Source organism: Lolium perenne, chromosome 6 (genome assembly GCF_019359855.2).
Source record: "Lolium perenne isolate Kyuss_39 chromosome 6, Kyuss_2.0, whole genome shotgun sequence".
NCBI lineage: Eukaryota > Viridiplantae > Streptophyta > Magnoliopsida > Poales > Poaceae > Lolium > Lolium perenne.
In genome coordinates, this window is record NC_067249.2 from 93,813,181 (window position 1) to 93,836,083 (window position 22,903).

Here is a 22,903-nt window from a genome sequence, read left to right on the forward strand (position 1 = left end):
ACTATTTCTAGGTCAACTGATAAATAGTCACTCCCCCTGGGTTACATGGTCTGAAAGTTATTGACGGTGTATTTATTTGTTTATTCCATTTTCTAGATAAGAGTTATATTTGTACGTAGAATACATGAAAATATGTCACTTGTGAACTTTATTAAGAAACATTGACAATTAATTGGTGCAACTTATTTCTAAATCAACCAAGAAATTGTCACTGCCTTCGATAAATAGTCTATGTGTATTCTATGTCTTTTTGGTTGTGTATTCAACTTTTAATACAACTCATGTAATAAGTAAAATACATGAGAACATGTCACGTCTAAACTTTATGAAAACACTGCTAATATGGTTCATTTTAGGTATATTAAAGTAGGTTGTAAATTCAATTAGACATATAATGATATAACGTACTCCCCCGTCCCACAAAACATGTCGAAAAGAGTTATCAAAATTTGGATGTATCTACTACTATTTAGTGTCTAGATACATCTAAATTTTGATAAACCTTCGACATGTTTCGTGGGATGGAGGGAGTATGTTATTTCTAGAGGATTTTGTCTTTAAATGTTAAGACATAGAAAATTGATTTTTAATATGCATGTAGTAAATAATAATTTTTAAGGTTATATTCTTCTACTATTTCTTTGAACGTGCAAAGCACGTGCTACTTACTAGTTTTATTATAAATAGAACCTAAAAACATACCAATAATACATACTCATGGCTAAGCTTTACCTCTTTTTTAAAAAAAAATGTAATTCAAACACTTAAGATGTTTGATTATCTCTCATTTGATGCATAACTCAGTCTTGATTATCTTTATTGCGGACAATTCCTTTCAATTGTTAATGCCGCCATGTGTAAAACCAATGTCATTTTAATGAAGTGATAATGCGGTCGAACAAAATATGCCATGCCTTTTAAATATCTACAAATCTCGAAAGTCTCCAATTTCGCGAGTATAAATAATGAATAACTAGAACTTATCTTGTATATACTAAGGTCCAATCAATAATAAATCTATGTTATCAAGCAATGTTATTCATATTGAACATAGAATATGAGTCTATGTTTGGAGATAATAGTCTATGTTTTGATTTGCAGTCGATTTTGCGTAGTGTTCACTGAAACAAGCATAACTTTCTCATACGGAATCTGTTTTCGAAATATGACCACTCAAAATTTTCAGAAAAAACACGCGCATCTTAATGTATTCACCAAAAATCAAGGTAGGGCGGCTGCCCTACCTTTCCCTATTGGGAGCTTCGCCCCTGCATGAGGGCATCTCCACCGGCGCGACGCATTTCGGACGTCGTGTCTGTTTACGTCGGGCCAAATGGTCAAAAGTGTCCGGGTGCCCGTTTGCGTCGGGCATAATTTTTTGCTCATTCATACGCCATAATTTACATGATAATAAAAAGGACATAAAAAAGCAGAAAGGGGTGCTAAAATAGGCGATGTCTACTGGTCGTCGTCGCTGACGAGGTCAATCAGCTGCGGCATCGGCCATGGAAGCTCGTACGCCGGCGGTGGAGGAGGTACCGCCGCACGGACAGGAGGCTGTGGCCAGGGATCCCACGCTGGAGCAGCAGGCGGAGCGCGGACGTTGGAACACGTCGGCGTGGCCGGAGGAGTCGCCGGCCTCCCCTGCGCGAGCGCTGACTCGCGGAGCTGGATTGCGAGCCCGTCCCACAAAGCGAGCTCGTTGAGCTCGTCCTGCTCGCTGTTGGCCAGTGCCATGGCAATAGCCTCCTCCTCTGAAATGTCCGGCGGCTGGGTCTCCGGATCCCACGCCGGTCCACCGTCGTCGTGGTCGTACTGCGGCATGGTCACGTCGCCGTCCTCGTCCGCGTCCTCGTGGTCGTTCTCTTCTTCTTCGGCGGCGATCTCGCGCTCGAAGTAGTCTACGTCGGCGAGGTAGGCAGCGCGGCGCCGCGCGTCGAACTCCCACGTCCCGAAGGAAATCCAGTTGTAGGAGTTTAGCGCGTACGCCGGATCCTCCCGCAGATCCGGCGGCAAGACCGCGCGGCGGCGCCGCACCTCGTCCCGCCGCTCTCGGCCCTCGCGTGGCACGGGGGACCGGCACGCGCCGCGAGTTCAGGTACCAGCCCCCTCCCGGCAAGTTCGCGTCCGGCCATGGTACCGGCCGGTTTTCCTCCCATAGCTGCCGAGCGAGGTCAACGCGGACGTACCGGCCGACCCGTGCTTTCGCCTTCAATGGCCTGCCAGTGCAACGCCTACTAGCTGTGCACGCTCGCGGAAGCCGAGGCACGCCATTAACGCGGCCCCTGCAAAGGCTGCAGCGCGCCGCCCAGAAGTAATACCGCGCAAGACGAAGCAGTTGTGCCGCTGCCAGGCGGGCCCGCGCGAGGACCGAGCGGACACTTTGCGCGTCCGCCGAGACGCAAACCTGGCGCATATTTGGGACGATGCCCCCCGGCGGTGACGCACTGTTTCGGTTGGAAACGCCGGAGGGTGCCGGGGACTCTGGCCAGGGCGACCACTACGCCCTTTCCTAGGCGGAGTGCGGGCCCGGAGGGCTCGCCGGCCTGCGCAGGCATGCCAGCCGCGCCGCCTCGTTCTGTCGCTGATCCGCCGCAGCGGCCTGCAGCTCCGCCTCGTGTCGGAGCGCGGCTAAGCGCTCCTCCTCCTGAAGCACGGTCCACCGGCAGCTTATGGATCTCCTCCAGGCGTGCACGGACGGTGGGGTAGGTGTGCGTCGCCCCGCGACATTGGGGCGCCGGCCACCCAGGAGATTTGCGCCACCACGACGGCCCCATGTCGAAAGCTGTCGGTGCGGCTCGCCGGCTGCTGTCGGCCTCGTGGTTGTTCGCCGATGGTGAGAACTCGCGCTTCGGGGCCATGCCTGGCGCGTGCCCAACAGATTGGCGCGTTTCGTCGGTGTTTCGCCCGCGCGGGAAACGACCTGCGCGGCAACGCCGTTTCCCACCCCGTTGTGGCCATATATGGTGGACGACGACACCGTCCCCTCCGGCGGCCAGTAGTAGGCAGCGCGACTGCGAGTAACCCCAGCCGTGGTAGGCCGCGCGACGGCGAGTAGGTACGGCCATTGTAGTTTTAGGTTAAGATGGTTCTTTTAGCCAATCAATTGTAATGAAGAAATATTTTAGATCCCGAGACATTTTCGGTCCGCACTGACGCAAACGGTCGCTCAACTTTCATTTGCGTCGCAGATAGCTTATGGTTTGGTTAAAGGGTTGGTGTCCGATGCTGCCGGCAGGGCGGCTATACGGTAGTCTACGTATTTTTGCTAGTGTATTCGACACAGCTATGTAGCCGGTGGTACATGGCGTTGCATCCATGCCAAGAATTGTTTTATATTGGCCACCTATGATTTACCGAGTGGTGCCGCCAGGGGCTGTGGCGGCAGAGCCCACCACCATTCATACATGAACCTGCCGCCAGGAGCAGAGGTGGCATGGCCCACTTATTCCGTCACAGTGTAACGGCGATGCTGATTAGCTTAACGTGCCGCCAAGCCTAACGGCGGCTGGGCTTGCCGCCACGGGTTGCGGCGGCAGGTGCCACGTGTCGCCTGGTAGGCCCTGCCGCCACAATAAGGTGGTCTTTTTTGGCAATTTTATTTGGAGGTGGTCTTTTTTGGCAATTCATTGGGGAAGGTGGTCTTTTTTTTTTTTTTTTTGAACGGAGAAGGGTGCGAAGCACCCAACTGAATTTCATTAAACTCAGAAGCATTGTACATCGATGATTACAGTTCCGTCAAGCTGCAGAGACTGGACTGCAGCTAGAACAGGACAAGTAACGTTGCTGTGAGTTGAGTTCCTACAAGAACAAGTGGGCTCAGATCGTAAAGATCGTTTTGCCTGATGAGCACATGAGTGGGCAACACCATTTATCTCCCTCTTGACATGATAAACCGAAGATTGCAGAGGGCGAGTCAAATTCTGAAACTGTATGACTTGTCTTCTAATCTCCCAAATTACAGCTGGGTCATTTGCACCTGGTGCTGCAACTGCTCCCGCCAGAGAACTGCAATCAGTAAAGAACGTGGGTCTATGGAGATGCATTGCTGAAGCAAATTGAGCTGCCAAGTGAAGCGCTTGTGCTTCCGCCTGAAGTGCCGAGGGAACATTTCGATGCTTTGCCAAAATGAAGACATCTGTATGCTGATGTTGATCCTGCAAATGAACATAAACACCCAGGCCTGCAGTAGTAGCAGTTCTATTCTTCGGCCTTTTCCAAGCTGCATCAGCATAAATTTTAGGTCCTGTAAAGACAAAATCGGTTGGCACTGTTGACCCCTGAGCTATGACTGTTCGCCTGGTAGGAACCAATGGCTTGTCATTGTTTTGATTCTCCACAACCTCAAGACCATTCATCAAGGCCTGAGCTCTGCCTGCAATATGCTGTGGCCAGCTTTTCTTTCTGCAAAACAACTCTTCATTTCTTGCCTTCCACAAACACCAAAGAAAAGTGAATATATTCTTAAGATCCATGCAAGGCTGATTCAAAGTCATGAGATTTTGAACAATTTGAGCCATAGAATTAACATTTTGCACAAAGATGTCTGATCTAATAAACCATGGCCTATGAAACCAAGCCGCTCTAGCAAAAGAGCAAGTGAAAAATAAGTGCACATCATCTTCTGGCAGTCCACACCTGCAGCAAAGGCGATCAATGTGTTTAGAGTACCTGGAGGCTCTTTCTCCTGATGGGATGGCACGTCTCAGAAGTCTCCAAGCAAAAGTTTTTACTCTGGGAACAATTTGCTTGGATTTCCAGATGTATTGCAACATCTTTTTTGTTGTATCATTCACTGGAGCGGGAGTTGGTAAACCTGCATTTTGAAGCGCCTGCAAACAAGTTTTATACGCAGATTTGGAGTTGCATTTACCATTTGGAGTCATTTTCCAACAAATAAAGTCTTCTTCATCAGAAGGGAGGATAATAGTGGATTTAATCAAGTTTGCTGTTGGTTGTTGAAAAAGGGTGTCTATAAGAGACACATTCCAGTCCTTGCTTCCTTGAACCCACAAGTCTTTTACCAAAGCTGGGTAAGAGTAACCCGAGTTTTGAATGATGAGGTCATTGTAAATATTTTGCCAGTTATCAAACCAAGGAGTGCTCCATAAGGAGATGTCACCCCTAGAGATTTGATAGAAAGAGTTGTTCTGTAAAAGAGTGATGACCTTGAGAATCGAAGTCCAGAAGGCTGATTTGGGAACATTTGGTTTGGGTCTCCATATAGAAGCATCCGAGAAGTATTTGGACTTGAGGATTCTGTGAAGATGGCTATTGGGCTTTTCTGCTATTCGCCAGGCTGCTGAAAGAATGAGCCCATAATTAACAGCTTTGATATTTCGAATTCCTAGACCACCTTCTGATTTTGGCGTGCAAATATTCTTCCAAGCAGAGAGACAAAGGGGTTTTGAGGAAGGCTCAGAGGAGATACCAGTCCACCAAAAATTCCGGATGATCGCCGTGATTTTCGCAAGGAACTTGTTCGAGAAAATGATATTAGACATGTAATAAACTGGAATAGATGCAAACACTGAATTGATCAACTCTACTCTAGCCGCATGTGACAAGGAATTGGCCTTATAAGTGGATAGCTTTGCTTTGAATTTTTCTAAAACAAAACTGTAAGCTTCTGATCTATTTTTCGCCGGGAGAATAAGAGGATGTCCCAGGTGGGAGAAAGAGTCATCAATAGTTGGAACTGGGAAAATGGATTTGATTTGTCGTTGCAGAGAAGAGTCGACAAACTTACTGAAGATAATGCCTGATTTGGACCAGTTTGGGAGTTGCCCAGAAGCGTTGCAAAAAGTTTGAATTATTTGTTTCATTTGCTGCGCTTCTTGCACAGAGGCTAAACCACAAATTAACAGATCGTCTGCAAACAACAAAGAATGAATAGGAGGGCAACTTGGGCCAAGAAGAATACCTGTGAGGTCTGAATTAGCTAGGGCCTCCTGCAGGGATAAGGACAATTCATTTATAGCCAGAACAAAGAGATAAGGAGAGAGAGGGCATCCTTGTCTTATACCTCTAGTGCTGACAAAATTTGCATAGGCCTGTCCATTAATGATGACAGAGAAATTTGGCGACGAAATACAGGAGTGGATGAGATTGATGAAATGGCCATGTAACCCCTTACGTTGTAAAGCTGCCACCACGAAATGCCACTCAAGGCGATCAAAAGCTTTAGCCAGGTCAATTTTTAGCATGAAGGACTTGTTTTTCCAAGACGATAAATGGAAGGAATGAGTAATCTCCTGAGCTATAATGATGTTGTCGGAAATTCTTCTCCCCTCAATGAAAGCTTGCTGTGATGGATGGATATAATCTGGGAGATGAGGTTTGAGTCTATTTGCAAGGCACTTAGAAATGATTTTGTAAATGACATTGCACAAACTAATAGGCCTATAGTCTGCAGGGACAAGAGGAACCAGTTTTTTAGGGATAAGAGCTATATGAGTGTCATTCACATGATCTGGGAGAATACCTGTAATGAAGAAGTTTCGTACGAGAGAGCAGACATCATCACCAATCCAGTCCCAAGTGGCAAGGTAGAATTCTACATTGAAACCATCAGGCCCAGGGGAGGCATTTCTTTTCATCTCATTAAGAACTGCATAAATTTCAGATTTGTCTGGGATCGAACAAGTTGGATCATCATTGTCAATAGCAAGGGTAGTACATGGATGAGTTGCATGGTTATTACTTGTAGAGGTAAAGATGGATCTAAAGTAGCTTACAAAAATATTTGCGATTCTATCAGGCATGAAGTGCATAATATCAGATTCATCTTTAATTGACATAATAGTGTTTCTCCTCCTTCTTTTAGCAATGGCTCGATGGAAAAACGAAGTATTCCTATCTCCATCTCTTACCCAATTTTTCTTAGCTCTTTGGACATACGAGACATTTAGTTTAGTCATAGTCTGCTCATACCTTGTTATTAGCAATGAGTCATGTACGTGATCCTGAAGATGAAGGGGCTTGGATTGAAGAGATGATATTTTTTCTTCAAGCTCCTGTAGTTGTTCCTGTAAAGGTTTCTTTTTCCTGCACCACACTTTGAGTCTAGAAGAAAGATGATTAGTCCTTGCATTAAAATCCCTATTATTCGACTGATTCCAGCAACTCCTTGCATAGTTATGGAAATCCTCTTCTTTGAGCCAGAAGGTGGTCTTTTATGTCAAAATTTCGGAGCCGGAGGAGAACGTCCGCAGGCATTGGTGCGCATCATCAGTGCATGTTGGCCATTAATGAGACACTGAGGTCAAGCGCAGGCGGCGGGTGCACTTGGATAGACTTGGACTTGGGCTAGAATTTTGTCCATTAGTGTTACGTCATTTATTATGTCTAGATTTATTTTCAGATTTTTTGAAACAAATATGTATGATTTTCGAATTTTTTTAAACAGCAGCTGGTGCCCATGAGTCAAAGAGACTTTTCGAGAAAAAACACATAATACGCTCAAATTCAAGCATTGATAGAAATTTAGAGCTAAACATGCTCGTCAAATTAATTTTATAACTCAATAACTACTGAACTTTGTAACTCAATAACTACTAACCTTGTGAGATTGACCTTGGCTTTTGACTCAAACTGAATTATCCAGTTTAAAACCTATAATTTATTCTAATTAAATTTTAGATAATTCATATCCGCATGCTATTTACTATATTAGCTTAAAACAGATTCAGGCCTAGTTTCGGCACGAAAATTAGTCTATCCATTAATACCCCTACATGTGTTGGCTAGTGTTGGCTAGTGTTTTAGCTGCACCATTATGTTAATAAAGCCCACTATTTGCTGTCAAAACAAAAAATAGGCAAAGAGGAGATCAACATGAACGAAGAAGCCTCTGAGATTCATGAACCTCAGGTTTTGCAACAGCAAGAATGAACAGATGTTAAAAACTTAAAATATCTACAGCCCATTCACACAGTAAAAATGGAGATAAAGAGGTGTTGCTTGCGCCGACAAGAGGCTTGTGGGGTCCAAGCAGTTGGAGTGGTTTATATCTGGCGTCCACCTTAACCGTGGACTGCTCTTAGAGAGTGACAGTTTTGGCTGTTGCATGTTTGCAGAAGACGGTGCGGCATCCGGCCGTCCAAAGAACAGTGTGGCACTGGCCTCAAATCAGGAGTTGAAGAAGCTCGGAGAGCTCCTCTGACCGTCAGGTTAGATCCCGAAATAAATCTTATACGACCCGATCTTGAACGACCCGGCGGTAGACCAACTCCTGCATCCTACACGTAGCAAAGCATGTGGGGATTTGTGTGCATGTATGCTGCGGTGTTCAGATGAGCGGCACCAGAGTTGGTCTACCCAGCGGGTCGCATGAGTTGGTCTACCCAACTAACTAATCTAACGAGGTTGGTGGGTATCACAACTCATCAAGACCTCATGGCTAGGGGGCTAGGTACGTAGTACTCTTTTTCTCCAGCAACATCAAAAGACACGTGTGCTTGTTAGTTGCAACGACGGCGGTTTGCAGTGGTGCAACCGTTTGTATGTTCCTTGTGCCCTGTTGATTGTATGCAGACTGTTATGTTTAAAAATACAAGTAATGTATGACTACAAGCGTACATCGTCAAAAAAAAATGAAGATGAGAACTGCTGCAGGAATGCAACTAACCGCCTGTCCTATTATTGCTTTTGACCAAGCTAAATTACTAACACAGAGGCAGAGCAGAAGGTGACGCGGAAAGACATGTGACAATATGGCAAATAGTAAAGAGAAGACTACACCTTTTACAACAATTCCGCCAACAAATGCCTGATAAATACATCATCCACCGCCTAAATTAATGCATCTCTCAATGTCCTGTTACCTCTTATGAAACAGTTGTTGCCTGGTTTATGCTGTCCCCAGACGATATATTGCTGCCTCCTATGGTGTCAACATGAATAATAATGTACAATTCACATTCTCCTGCTCCTCTCCCTATTCCAATCTCCTGATCCTAGAGACGAGGCCAATGTTGCTTTCCTCAGTTTCTGCTGATTTTCGTACTCCTTCTCAAGCCGTGCCTGCGACGATACATGGATTGGATGCCTCGCGGCATTGCCATGTGTTTGTCTTGCATCAGGTGTAAGGGCCTTCTCGGGTCTGACGGGAGATGCTGCATCTTCGATAGGAACAGGCCACCTAATAGAGCCTTTCCCTGGGTTGCTCATGCATGCAGAGTCATTCTTCCTATCTACTATTTTCTTGGTAGAGTGGCCATTTCCGGTTAGAGCTGCATCACTATTCCGAGAGCCTGATGAGCTCTCGGCTGTACCGAATGGGGATGACGGCTTGCGGACTTTCACCTTTTCCGGAGGTGACTTTGGCAACTTAATTGTTCTGTTGCTATATCCTTGCGCGCTCCACCCTTCAGTGCTACTTTTCATATCACACAGGGTCTCAGCAGCACGCAATACCTTCCGCGATGCTGAGATCATGGACAACTCATATCAGCCGACTAATAAAAATTGAACAGTTTAAAATGCATGATAAAAAAATGAAACCCAAGAAAGAAGTAAGCATGGTCAACTAGAAACCTGCAGTATTCAAAAGGATTTGATACTGCATGCACTTGCATAATCTTTAAGCTGTAGCATGGGATGCATATAAGTAACTAGTATGACCAAAAAGCGATGTAACATGAATAATACTTTACGTAATCACTATAACAATAATATTTTATATCTATATACAACAAAACTATGAGAGCAACGATTTTCAATTAATTAAACAACTTTGAATTTATTCCTTACTAAATTGTTTCATACCTTGAGGTGTTTTTAGAAGAGAACGTCCACCATCATTCCTCTGGAAGCTATCTGAGGTGCCCCCATGGTCTAGTGAATGCAGTAGTTGCGGGCCATGCTCGCTTCCAATCTTTTTTGAGCAAATAGTTTGTCCAAGCGATCCAGAAGTTGATTCTGTGCCGCATAAATTAGATTGCCTGCCACATGAATCAATGATAGTTGACTTCACCGTATCCATTTCTTGAAGAAGATCATCAATTTTATGGACAGTTGAATCTTCATAATCTAGAGCAGAGGGATATGGTCCGACTCTCATCCACTGCCAATGTGAGTTACTCCTACTTGATCCATGTTTACCGGAGTCAACACTTGGTCGATAACCCCCAGCTTGTGAGTATGACCAAGGAAATGGGGGCAAACTAGCTCCATGAATAGTCATGGAAGGCACTGCAGCTGAGCACTCACTTCCAGCTGATAAAAGAGAATCAAGATCGTGCCCATGGGGAAGTGTTAAACGGCTTAGGATATCCTTTGGACAATGAAGAATAGTATTACAGACCTCTGTTTGTAAAGGGTCCTGTGCAGTCGTAGAATTAAAATAAGGATGAATGGAATTATGAGGTGCTTCAAGACATGCTAATGATTCAAACATAATTACACTTACCTTTACCTTAACCAAAGTGGATGGTTTGTCACTACACTGGTCTTTGATATCACAGCTGGAGGTACTTGCTGAATGCAGCCTAGGACTCGGGGTGAAATTAGCATCCTTCCCGTGACTACAGTCCACGTCAGATAGCATAGAAAAGGCTTTTCTGACGGACACAAGGAGTTCATCTTTTGTGTGCAATACCTTCTTTCCCTTTTCTCTTCCTAGGCTGGAATATTTGTGAGTGCCATCCAGAAGTTCGCTCAATGGGAGATTCTCGACGTTATTTGTGATGTCACGGATATCAGGTTTAAGGCCATGAGCTCCTAAAAGAACAGTTAAAACACTGTAAGGTGTCATGCAAGAATATATATGATCAACAATAATTAGCCTAGAAGTAAACCAGTAGCATGGTTTTCTCCCATTACAATACTATCGTAATCATCCTGAAGGATATTCATAAATGATCCCTTCATAAATACATGGAAATAAAAGAAAAGGTCATTCTTATGGATGCAAATGCCAATGGGGAGCAAATATTGCATGGTACTCAGTTGTGTAGATTTAAGTAAAAATTATGCATGTACTAGTGAAGTGCCATGCAAAAGGTCTTTCTTATGGATGCAAATGCCAACGGGAAGCAAATATTGAATGGTACTCAGTTGTGTAGATTTAAGTAAAAATTATGCATGTACTAGTGAAGTGCCACGCAAAAGGTCTTTCTTATGGATGCAAATGCCAATGGGGAGCAAATATGTTAAGCAACCAACATCGTGAAGTGTCATACTACTATACTAGTCATGCTGGCGGTTACACATATTAAAAACACTGATATGTAGAAGATTCTGGCATACAGCCATAGTCAGTGTCGATCTTTGTGTGAGCAAAATTTAAGTGCAAGGTAAATGAGTTGTGTACTGCCAGAAGGGCATTGATATGTGAATAGGACTAGATGTGACACTGGCATATCACCTTTCCAATTAAGAGAAAACAGGCATAACCCTTGTCTTGATGAAGTGATAAAAGTTCAAATGATGACTTAACAGATCTATATCTTTGGACCATTTCGAAAGTATCCTGTATTATGTAGAAACTGCATGCTGATAAATTAAGAGCTAACATACAATGTATAATGGCCTAATATGTCCAAATGTGGAAAAGTAAGAAAGTTCGCATTATGATAAGGCATGAAAAGAAATATAACTAAGAAAGAAAATCAATATATAAATCATAGTTGCAACCAGTTACTACATACCAAGCACGCCGTTTCCCAAGAAACTGGAATCATAATTTCCATAACCAGACTTTGATGTGAAACAATCATATTTAGATCTGACACCAGACCTAGCATTCTTCTTGTCAATTCTCTTCGCATCAGAAAAACGCTTTTGCTTTAACAGCCTTGATTTTTCTGTGTACAATTAAATTAAGGTGTGAAACACAATTATTATTAGAATATCAAACTAACAGGAAGCATTGACATTACATAGAATAAATAAATGACTGCTTGCACAAGGTAGAGCTATATCAAATATGGAGTACAAAAGCAGTGAATGTCATGTTGTAAAAGCAAGTTGTGATCCAAAATGGAGTATCAAATGGATCAAAAACATGAATCACAAATAACATTTAAATCCATCTCGCAATGTGAACACACATAAAAATATCATATTGCCTCAAAGAATAGAGCCGAGCAATAAACACCACTGACACAATACAATATTTCAACAGAAAAGAGTCAAAAGACTAAACCAAGAAAAGCCTGCCAACTGTATTAACAAATTATGAAGGACAAAATTGAAAAGCAGACATGGCAAGCTCTTGTACCAACTCGCCCTACCAATAGTACGGACAATTAGTCATTCAGAAGAAGAGACAGCAGCATCCACACCCATTGAACACGGAAATATGCACCAAAGAACAATTTTGGACCATGAGATCCTAACCATCAAGCTAGTGAGTTAGAAACAGGAGAAACCAGTGACATACTGGGCCATTTTTATTTATGTGGAGCATACTGTCTGTTAAAAAAATTGAATGTATTGCGAGGGTTTTTTTACTACTTGGAACACTATTATGGGTTTCTGTGCATAGAAGCAAGAAAATTTAACTACTTAAATCTACTAAAATATATGCATTACTACGTATATATCACTTGTGAGTATATCAGTCACTATTAAGATGAATAGGTCTAGTTTACTCTGACACGTCAACAATTGATCACTACTATAGCCTGTGAAAACAAAACATAGACAAATCAAAGAACACCAAGAGAAAAGATCTCTGAAATCAGAACAATGGTACATTTCGCATAAAAATTAAGGAGAAGAATCCCGTGAATGGTAATAATCTATTTGAATGTGAGGAAGCTGGTGAGTCCCCTTGATACTGCACATTACCTCTATTACTAAATTAATCCCTGGAGTTATGCCCCTATGAACTCAATAGTGCTACAGTTGACACTTGGCAGTATTAGAGCAAACTATCCTTGTAACCCACCCAGCAAAACATAATTACACCTCCACTAAGACTGGTTATGAAATGTTTCCCAGTGATGTTGGGCTGCCATGGATGTTGCAAAGATGCACATAAATGAAGCTTTATCTCAAAGGGAAGGGCTGTGTTCTCAAGTGCTAGCCATTATTGAGAGCAGGTGGGATAATCAGATGGATCGAAAGCTACATGGTGCTGCCTTGTTCCTGAACCCAAGCAAGCTTTTTGCCATTCAAGAGACCAACAAGAGACTAGCTACACGGCTGCGTTCCATGTTCAATGGTGTGCTATGGAAGATGGTGCCCGATGATGATCTCCAATCCAAGATAAGCAATCTAGCTGATGATACGAGAGGACAGAAGGTATTTGTTTCATGAAGCAAATGGCAATTAAATATCGTGGGAAAAAGAGTCCTCATAAGTGATTCTAGTTGCTTCTTGATTTCTTTATTTGCTGATTTTTGTGGCTGTATGTATGGTGTATGAATTGCTACTTTCGTAGTGCTTTGGTGGGGTGCATATGGTGGTCTTGCTTATTAACTCCAATGTCTTGCCCAGTGAATCATTAGTCTATGTGCTCCATCATCCGGCTGAGAGCACACTTGGAGCGTATTTTCTCATGTAAGTAATTAGCAATTGGATATTTTGGTATTTTATATTATTACTGCAGCAGCAACTTCTCATGGATTTTTTTTGTTTGCAGGTCCATACCAAAGGGAAAAACCGCTTAGAGTAGAAAAGATTGAACAAGCTTCCGTGTGTCTCATACAACCGGCAAATGGAAAATAGGTTTCAAAAGCTGCGTGAGGAAGGATCGGAAGGAAAGAGGGCTAATACTCTTATCCTAGAAGAATTTCAATGGGATAATGAGTTGTTCGATATCAATGCTGAATTGGTTCATCAAAATGAAGCTCAAGGACTTGACGGTGATGGTTCTAATACATTATGTTGGTCTCAAGTTGATGAGGCCTTGGGTGCAACAGAGGGTCTACAAGGCCACAACTTTCCGAGGAGAGCTCGTGGTGATGCTAGTGAGCGACTAGTCAACCCACCAGCCCTTATATCACCTATGGAAGGAGGGTGCCAAATCTGATTGTGAATGATCCAGAGTTGAGGGCTGAACTCGAAGAGGTTGATGACAGTGACATGGAGAACGATTGTGATGACAATGATGATTCTATGCAACAGAATGAGAAAGATCAAGAACTCAAAGTGGATATTGATTGATATGAGAACACTCCGAAATTTAGTTTGCTGGAGATGTTGTGTTGAACTTATTTATTTGCTTGTGGCCTTGTGCATCTGTACTTATATTGTTATGTAACCTATGTTGAACCTGGGTGGTGTTGAACTCATTTGTTTGCTGTCTTGATGTTCCTTGAGTGGTCCACTAAATCTCTGTAACGAATGATGTAATCACCTCCTAGGAGGCTTGTACCCTTCTTCTGTTCAATGAAAAGAAACGTGAAGTCTTTGCATTTTCTTGAAAAATGTTCCTTGAGTGCTGAAGTTATATTTTATGCATGTGCTGGTCTGCTGGAGTGTACAACCAGTTTGACAGCACAAATATGATTAATTTTTCATTTGATGTAGGCCGGTGAAGAAATGGAGGCCCTGCCCACTGGACGCAATTGCCACAGTATCAGGTTCCTCTCCACTCCCTATGCCATCAATATTACTACTATTAGTAGACTAGTTACTTAGTATGTTTCAGTAGTTACAGCTCGACTACATATCGACTAGTCTAGCACTAGTCGAGACTAGTCGCGACTAGTCTTTGAGTCGGTATCCGAGACTCAGCGACTCGTAATTATTGGTTCCCATAAACTTGACATCCATCTCACTATTGTCAATTTGCCAGCATGTAGGAGAACAGAACGTAAGCAAGAACACTCCAACATTTGACAGGAAATATTTGTGTAGCAAAATTTTATTTTATTTTGCCTCAATACTTCAAATTTAATGGTCAAACCTTTGAGTTTCAACGTACCTACTTATATAAATTGCAAAGACTACTGTAAAATTGCTACTTTGTGATGATGTATTCTACAGAGGCCAAAATAACAGAGAAATGTTAGAGAAACAAGTGCAATGGAAACATAGTATTGATTCAAAAGATGGCAACATGCATTTAGCCCAAAATTAGGATATGTAGCTCTGAACAAATCCATTAACACATGCAGAGTCATTTGGTAAGTCATCAAAATAGAAGTTTTGTTATGTCAAATTAGATACACATAAATGAAGAAATGAAACTTCATAACTTACCAGATGCTGTGCATTGTGTCATTTCAGGCACAATCTTATGTGGCAATGATTCATGGCCCTTAGCTTCAACAGCTCTAGTGTTTTGAGCTGGCTCTAGCTTTGGTCTTTTTGGACAAGGTGGTCCATCCAGCAACTTTATGGTCTTTTTGGTAGGTATCTTGCTAGCTTGCTTATGCAAGGATGGAACAGGAACGGTACCAGTTCCAGTGTAATCCCGCTTGCCGTTCTCAGACTTACTGCCAGCAAGAGATTTTTGCATCGATACCTCCAAAGAAGTCCTCTTATTTTTATAGGATGAACTGCTTTCTGCGTTCTGGTTGTGCTGCTTCACATCTGCCCATACATGATTTAGATTGATTAGTAAATCAGTCGCCAGAAGTCAAACATATGAAAGACAAAACCTTACGGCAGATGAAACATATTAAGTGACACGTTTAAGAAAGGATATCAAGAAGTACTTGAAGGTTACAAGATATCACTGAATTTGACGTCAGGAAAAGGAAACAGCAATGCAACATCCAATCCAAGCCCCAGAGAGATATCGAGTTTCACACATCTGTGGAAACGTAATGAGTATATACATGGTAGGAGATATATATCCTACTACCGGGCGTAGTTACTCCCATGTCTCATATACTACCATGGAGTAGTATGTACACTACTTTATCACTTTGAATATACTCATACCATAATTCTAAGATTATAGAATGCCAACTACATGAAAAAAATCCAAGTGCATCCATAGTTTTTGATATATTTCATAAATAACTTCATATGTGTGCATCCATAGTTTTGATATATTTCATAAATAACTTCATATGTGTACATACAAAAGAGTATTTCCAAAAAAAATGGTACACACTACCTAAAACGTGGTATATATACTACCTAAATATCCGTGTATACTACAAACTACAAGTACATAGTGCCCGGTATGAAGGATACAACCTAGATTCTATGAAAACATACGTGGGTGTAATTACACCTGGTAGGAAAAAAAGGCTTCATGTACAAGCTTCGCATTCATAGATGCATGGGCACATAGTGATGGTGTTGTGTATCTAGCATCTCAAAGGCCTCTAAAGAAGCTTTGCATAACTAAAAATACAGAAAATTACACCTAGGTAGATCGGGTGGATAATTTTATAACTTATAAATTGTCGTTTTGCAGAAGTGTGAATGTTCAAATTAGAACAAAGGTAAAACAAAAAAATACAAATAAAATTCATAACCACAGAAAATGTAAATAAGAAGAACAAGTATTGGAAACTAGTAGTATCAAGTTTGGCACGATTCACAAGGTAAAAAGTAACTAACAATTGCCAGACACGGGGAACAGATGGTGTAACTGCTGCACTTCAGTTGCATTTACTACAGGTGCTCTACTCAAACACGTGAAACTTACATCTTTAGACTATGTGGACCACAAGCCTTTAAATACTCAATCAAGTCGCAAACATCAGCAGAAGAACAAAAACATCTATTACCGCACAACTGCACAAGTAAATAAGCTCAGTTGCATTTACTACAAATACTTTGTACAAGAACTTGACTTTCAAGGATCGATCAGCCAGACAAGGTTGCCTCCCTCAATCAGCACATGCCTCTATGGGCACTCAATTGCAGTAGCTCCTTGATCAAAGGACAGGGTTTCACCTTTCTCGATTGTCTATCTCCTCACTCTAAGGGCAAGGCTCCCCAGCTACCTGATCCCAGGCACCCTCCTTTCAAGGCCAGTCCTCTGGACAGTCAATTATAAACCTCTACACGCACCTCCTCAATCCAATGAGGTACAGAGCCTCCGTGCGAGATCAAGTCCCCACTATTCCAAGAGTCAGGTTCTACTCGCAATTAGGACATTGGGTGCCCAAAAGCGCTATTAGGTATTATTGCTCCACAGACACCCATGCCACATGAGCATCAACACATTGTCATCCTTGGATAATATCCCCCAACCCTAGCACCCACTTTTGAAGTTCACGAGCCAGAACTTGCCATCACGAAGATGGAAAAGGGCAGTTCTTTACAGGGATGATTTTACCACAACTTGCGCATAGCGTTATAGAACGATTCATAATATCAACCACTCTGAATTTCTCCATAGCACCTCTTGCGCACGAGTGTATCAGGCAAGCTGTTCATGCTCCCTTGCGTGCCTCATCTTGAGCCCTGTGGAACAGAGGGGGCTAGAGTGGGGTTAGCGCCTCGCCTGGCATGCAACCTTCACCATGCATAAGATGACTCCGAAGTAACCAATTGGTGCAAGAAGCATCATTGTTCTCATGTGATGGTATACATAGCTCTTCGATAACAAAGTGACAAATGATGTACAAAGAAAATCAAATCTTTACTATAAAGTTGGAATCGGTGATGATGGCACGGCCATGTTGACTTGGTTTGGATCGATCGGTAAAAGAAAACACTCGACCCTTACATCCTCAGCTTAACTGTCTACATGACGTGGGACAAAACTTGAAGAAAACAATTGACGAAACATGCAGAAACGTTCCTCCGTGGCCCCCGGTGGCAGCCCGGCCCAGGCAAGGCCTAACCGAAGTGGGCCAGTCCAAATTCTGTATGGCTGAACGCATCGCATCGGCGCAGAACACATACCAGTAGTGACCGAATCAGTATCCTTGTCCGTCTTGATCCAGCTGCAACGGCCGTGTCCGTGCGTGACTGAAACGCAAAACAAGCCAGACCAACATGGCAACATACCACGTGGTCCACAAGAACAAAAGTAACGGATCGACCAGCAAACGAACGCATGCATGAGGCAGGTTAGTTACCAACTGGCCTCACTCAGAAAGAAAGTTAACAACTGGCTAATTAATAATTGGTGCGATCGCTGAATTCAGCTCACGTATCTCTACCATATACTATTTGCTACTTTAAATTGTCAAAAAAAAATGGTGCACGTCGTATGAATTTTTGTATGGTGTGTTAACTAGCAACCTTGCGAGATTAATACACGTGTAAGTACCTCGCCGCCCAAATCCTACCATCCGAATTCTACCATTCTCGTCGTGGAAGATCGACCCTGGTGCCTGACTCGCGCTGCCAAAACTCGCCGCCACACTCGACTGAGATATAGATGTCCCTGTATTTTTTTTTTATTGCATGATGTACATTCAGTCTTGTTTTCATTCTTCTAGGGCTTTAGTTGCGAGTAACTTTGCTTGTGCACCAACAAGTATGATTGGTTCGTAAGCCCTGGCGATGACGAGGATTACGCATTTGCAGAGAAAATATGCAAGAGGTGGAGACAGTACAAGGTAAAGGCGTCAAGTCTCGCACGTAACTTGAGAGGACGGTAGGCGGTAGAGAGATCTAGAGTATGTCAATAACTATTTCATAATCGATCAATATCAGTATATCGCCCTCCTAATTGACTAATTTTACTCTTTGCAGAACATATTTGTGTTTTTAATGCGGTAGCAACGCACGGGGGTATTTAGCTAGTAGAGGATAATATAACCACTAGTCGTGTTAATGCATTCTTTGCCAGGGATATTTAAACGCGCGATCCTTCGCAAATGGCAAGGAAAGATTTTGTTTCAGAAAATCGTGTCCCTCAGATGAACAGATCGTGTTCTCAGTGTGAAGCTGCAGTCAATCGCGAGGTGTGCCTTCAAATCCTTCATCGAAAAAGTGTATGTACTAAGTTCTGAAGGCATCTGCTAAACCAACATGCTTTGTCGCAAAAAGAGAACTAAACCATAATACGTCACACCACAGGATGTTGCCATTTTTTAAGTCAACCCTCTGGCAATCTGATCGTGTTTGATTACAAACAATTAAAAGTAACAAAACAAAAACAGAAAGAATTTTCCTTTAAAGCTATAGATGGTTGCAAAACAAGGTACTACCAAAAAAATCTCAATCAGAAGGTTCCTCGAGGAGAATGGCAGCACTCAAGCCAAGTGAGATGCTGTGAACCACAAGAAAGGTATAGCAAACTCTTCTACAACAAGTCAATCATTATACCGGAAAGAAAAACAACAGTATTATTAATCCCGCAGTGCTCTCTGGTCTGGAAGGCTCAGCTCACCACATCCACCCTTATGTCTTGGCCGCAATAAGCATCGGCTATTCTAGGAAAAATGAAAACTGGGCACTGACCCAACAAACCACTCCAACGTGACCACCGGTATGACAGAATATCACGCCAACAAGGGGATAAGGAGAAGTCGAAATGATTTCCGATTTTCCATAGGAGCAAAACTCCAACCAGCACCCTGCACAGCGAGATCAAAGAAAAGGAGGAGGAGGGGGAGATAATTACCGCCGTTCCGGCGATCCGCATCTGCACAGCGCCTGAGAACCTCCCCGCCCCCGCCGGCGCCGCCGCCTCCGTCGACCCCGTCGGTAATCAGAACCTTCCCAAAATCGACCTTTGCTGGGAGCGGAATCTCCACAGCGTCCATCCCCCTCTAAATGATGAAAGGCCGCAAGAAACAGCCAAGTCACCGCTCCAAATCGGCGCCGATTCCGGCGGCACCAGCGCCGAATCGGGTGGCGGGAAGCGGCTGGGGGTGGGATTGGGGCAAGATCTGGAGGGATCGGCGCGGGCAGGCGGCGGCGCGGGGTGCAGGGGAGGGGGACATCTAGGGCTTGGAGCGGAGGTGGGTGGGGGAAAGGGAAAGGGGGGAGGGGAGGAGCGCGGAGCTATATATAGTTTTCGGGAAAATACAAGGCCGTCTCACACGCTCACTGCCCACCCGGGACATCCCCCACTGCTACTACCCACCCCAGTGGATTTTATTTGCCTGTTTTTATTATTATTCTTTGCTTTTAATGATTTTTATTTTATTTATTGTTGTTCTCTGCAGGGTTCTGGATGAGTGGACGCTGGATATCTCGGCTGATATTTCCTTTTTTCTCTCTTTTCTCTGGTCGTGTGATTTTTTTCAAACTGATGTGGATGGAGGGCAATGTCATTTTCGGTACTTTGCAAGTTTCGCAATTATTAAATGTCCAAAGACTGTACCACCACAATTATTGATTATGTGGAATTTCACAAAGGGATTAGGCCGGTATTTTTGGGGAGTTCGTGTGGCGACACTATCCTCCACGTGCATATAATTAATTTATTTATATATTGTCATAGAATTTGATCTTATGGTGATGTCAAATAAGATGTGTTCGCATTTTCTCTCCCTTGGCAATAGATTTGCGAACTTGGAGTTGCGTCATGGTATTTTAATTCATCATTTTCTAGTAAATTGATGATTTTGTCTCTCTCGTATTCCGACTATATGTTCTAACATTCTAGTTCCTATAGAAACATTTTCAAACAAACGGAACATAATCTTTAGTTCGCTTTGTACCAAAGTTCCCACATAACTTTATATAGATAGCTGAAATTTCTTCCTATATGTGGTTAACCATAATCTAGAGTCCTTCATGGCGGAGCTAATGAAGAAGAGTGGAGTCGGCTGATTAAAATAGTAGACAATTTTGTTGTGTAATTTCATACGGATTCAAACTTGGCAGCGCCTCCGAATTTGGTGCGAGAAATCGTAAAAGCAAACAAAATTGGTAGTTAATTAATATTTAAAGTGTTCCCGTGAAATTCTCGGGTCGAAGGACAGATGGTATATATTTTTCAAATGTCCATGATGTTTTAACTCATATAGTTTAACGAAAGAGGTAACCTAGCATTTGCAGTGATTCTCCCTTGGAATAAATGATAAAGATGCACGCAGTTGGGAATGGTGCTTCTTTTTTACACTAAGATGAATAGGCATGTAATTGGTAATGGAAGATCAAAGATTTCGACTATAGATTTGGTGAACATGACTACAATTTTTAACTAATTCCTTCACTCTATGGAAATATGGATAAATATAATCATCTAGAAAAAAACATTTGTGTGGACTATCCTATGTGGCAAGGTTACTCTAGAAAGCAAGATGAAGAAGCTAAACAAGGTTAGATGTAGACTAAGGTTAATTAACCAAAGAGGACAAACATAACCAAAATAGAGGAGCACAACGACGTGGGGATTTTCTTTTTGAAGTTCAAGTTCTTGGAGAGAATATGATCTCCATTGGAGAGTTCAGGTTAAACAAACTCCAGAACAATCGTGAAGACATAGCCTTCTTCTTCGTGAGCTCGATCGCTAGAAAAATTATGAGCTCTTCCACTACTGTGAGATTTTAGACAATTTCTGGCCATTTACAAACTTTGTGGGGCATCCACAACCTTGCATGCTCCAGTCGTCCAGGGTTTCACACAAGTCCAAGAATGGCAAGCACGATGCAAGCTCAAAGGAGGGAGCCAACTTTTTGGCTTAGTAGAATCACAATATTTGTCTCCTCTCTCTTTTGGCTCATTTAGGGCCAACTTTGGTGGAGGGGGGATATATATATATAAAGCTTATGGAGGTCAATAATCTCAAATGGCTTGAATCTTAAAGGTGACGTTTGAAAGGACGAGATGTCGCCTAGAGGGGATGAATAGGCCTTTTAAAAACTATTACGAATTTGGCTTGTAAGAATACGGAATTAAACTAACGTTTATTTTGCAAGCACAAAACCTAAATATGCTAGACTCAACTAAGTGCAACAGCATCAACCTAGATAAGTAAGACAGGCACAAGATATATATAGCATAACAGATAGAAAGATATAAGTACTTCAAGCACGATGGCTATCACAAGGAAAGTAAACTCGGGTATAGAGATAACCGATGCACGTGTAAACGAAGATGTATTCCCGTGCCCCCTCCCCCCCCCCCCCACACACACACGCAAGGTGAGGTACGTCATGTTGGAGATATGCGGGCTAGAGCGAAGGTCTCCCGAACGGCACGAAGGCTCACCTTCTTATCCAAGCCAATTTCACGAAGGACAAAGGCCTTTCCCTTTTGGTTAGCTTTTCCTCCACTCCAAAGATGAAAAGCTCCACAACTACTTCACAACCTCCACGAAGGAGAAGTTCGGGGCTCTTCACAATCTTCCACGAAGAGGTCACCAGAGCACCAACCGCCAAGCCAACTAGGATGTCACCAATCGTAATGGAGAGATCAACACTATGCAAGGATGCAAAGCAAGAACACCAAGAAAAGTGCTAAAATCCTTCTCTCTCAAATACCACCAAAGCAACAAATGCTATGGGGGAACTAGAGAGGAAGAACAATGGTGGAACTCAACCAATGACTCCAAGATCTAGATCCAAGGGGTTCCCCTTATTTAGAGGAGGATTTGTTTGGTGGGGATTGTAGATCTAGATCTCCCCTTCCAAATCCCTCACAAAGATGCAAGAATAGGGAAAGGGTAAGAAGCCAGCTCAAGAGGTTCAACAGTGGTGGCCAAAAATGTGCTCAAGAACCCCTGGGACAATGAGGACGAAGCCCCTTTTATAGACCCCTAAAAAATAAGACCATTTGGGCCAAAAATCGAGCCACCCGGCACTGAGCCCGGCAGGACCGGGCTGGCTGCCGACCTACCTGGCATCAGCACCCGGCATGTCGAGCCACACGCCGAAAATGTGACAACTTTTGCATCCAGACTTCGATTGCGATGATCTTGGGCTCGTTGGAATCACGGCAACGAGCTCTACAATATTATGCATCGAAACATCATATTCCAACCATTGAGTAAGAACAATAATATAAAAGGTTTGGCCTATCTATAAAAATCAAACCGGTAAAACCTCCAAACATGAAAACGCAATAGAAGATGCATACGAATTTCATTTTAGATGAACTTGAACTTGTTGTAAAGCTACAAACAATATCAAGA

General features: G+C 42.9%; 1 protein-coding gene across 2 annotated transcripts; it reads right to left on the minus strand.

The window, feature by feature from the left end:
* Nucleotides 1–8,705: 8,705 nt before the first annotated feature.
* Nucleotides 8,706–19,798, minus strand: LOC127344939 (uncharacterized). Of its 2 annotated transcripts, none has more exons than XM_051371321.2 (6): nt 19,442–19,798; nt 15,157–15,489; nt 11,652–11,807; nt 10,418–10,722; nt 9,769–10,324; nt 8,706–9,428 (listed from the first exon to the last, which is right to left on the minus strand). In XM_051371321.2, exons 1-6 carry the CDS (start codon nt 19,581–19,583, stop codon nt 8,917–8,919), a joined length of 2,004 nt encoding a protein of 667 aa, XP_051227281.1. In that variant the 5' UTR covers nt 19,584–19,798; the 3' UTR covers nt 8,706–8,916. The 2 variants fall into 2 exon arrangements, with proteins under 2 accessions (XP_051227281.1, XP_051227280.1); XM_051371320.2 differs by having other exon boundaries at nt 10,412–10,722.
* Nucleotides 19,799–22,903: the final 3,105 nt, after the last annotated feature.

Excerpts from the sequence above, each read along its gene's own strand:
- LOC127344939 (XM_051371320.2), bottom strand. The coding sequence starts at position 19,583 with ATGGACGCTGTGGAGATTCCGCTCCCAGCAAAGGTCGATTTTGGGAAG. Across the intron at positions 10,723-11,651 it reads CTTGGGAAACGGCGTGCTTG|GAGCTCATGGCCTTAAACCT; the intron begins GTATGTAGTAAC and ends CTGTTCTTTTAG. Across the intron at positions 9,429-9,768 it reads TCTTCTAAAAACACCTCAAG|CATCGCGGAAGGTATTGCGT; the intron begins GTATGAAACAAT and ends CCATGATCTCAG.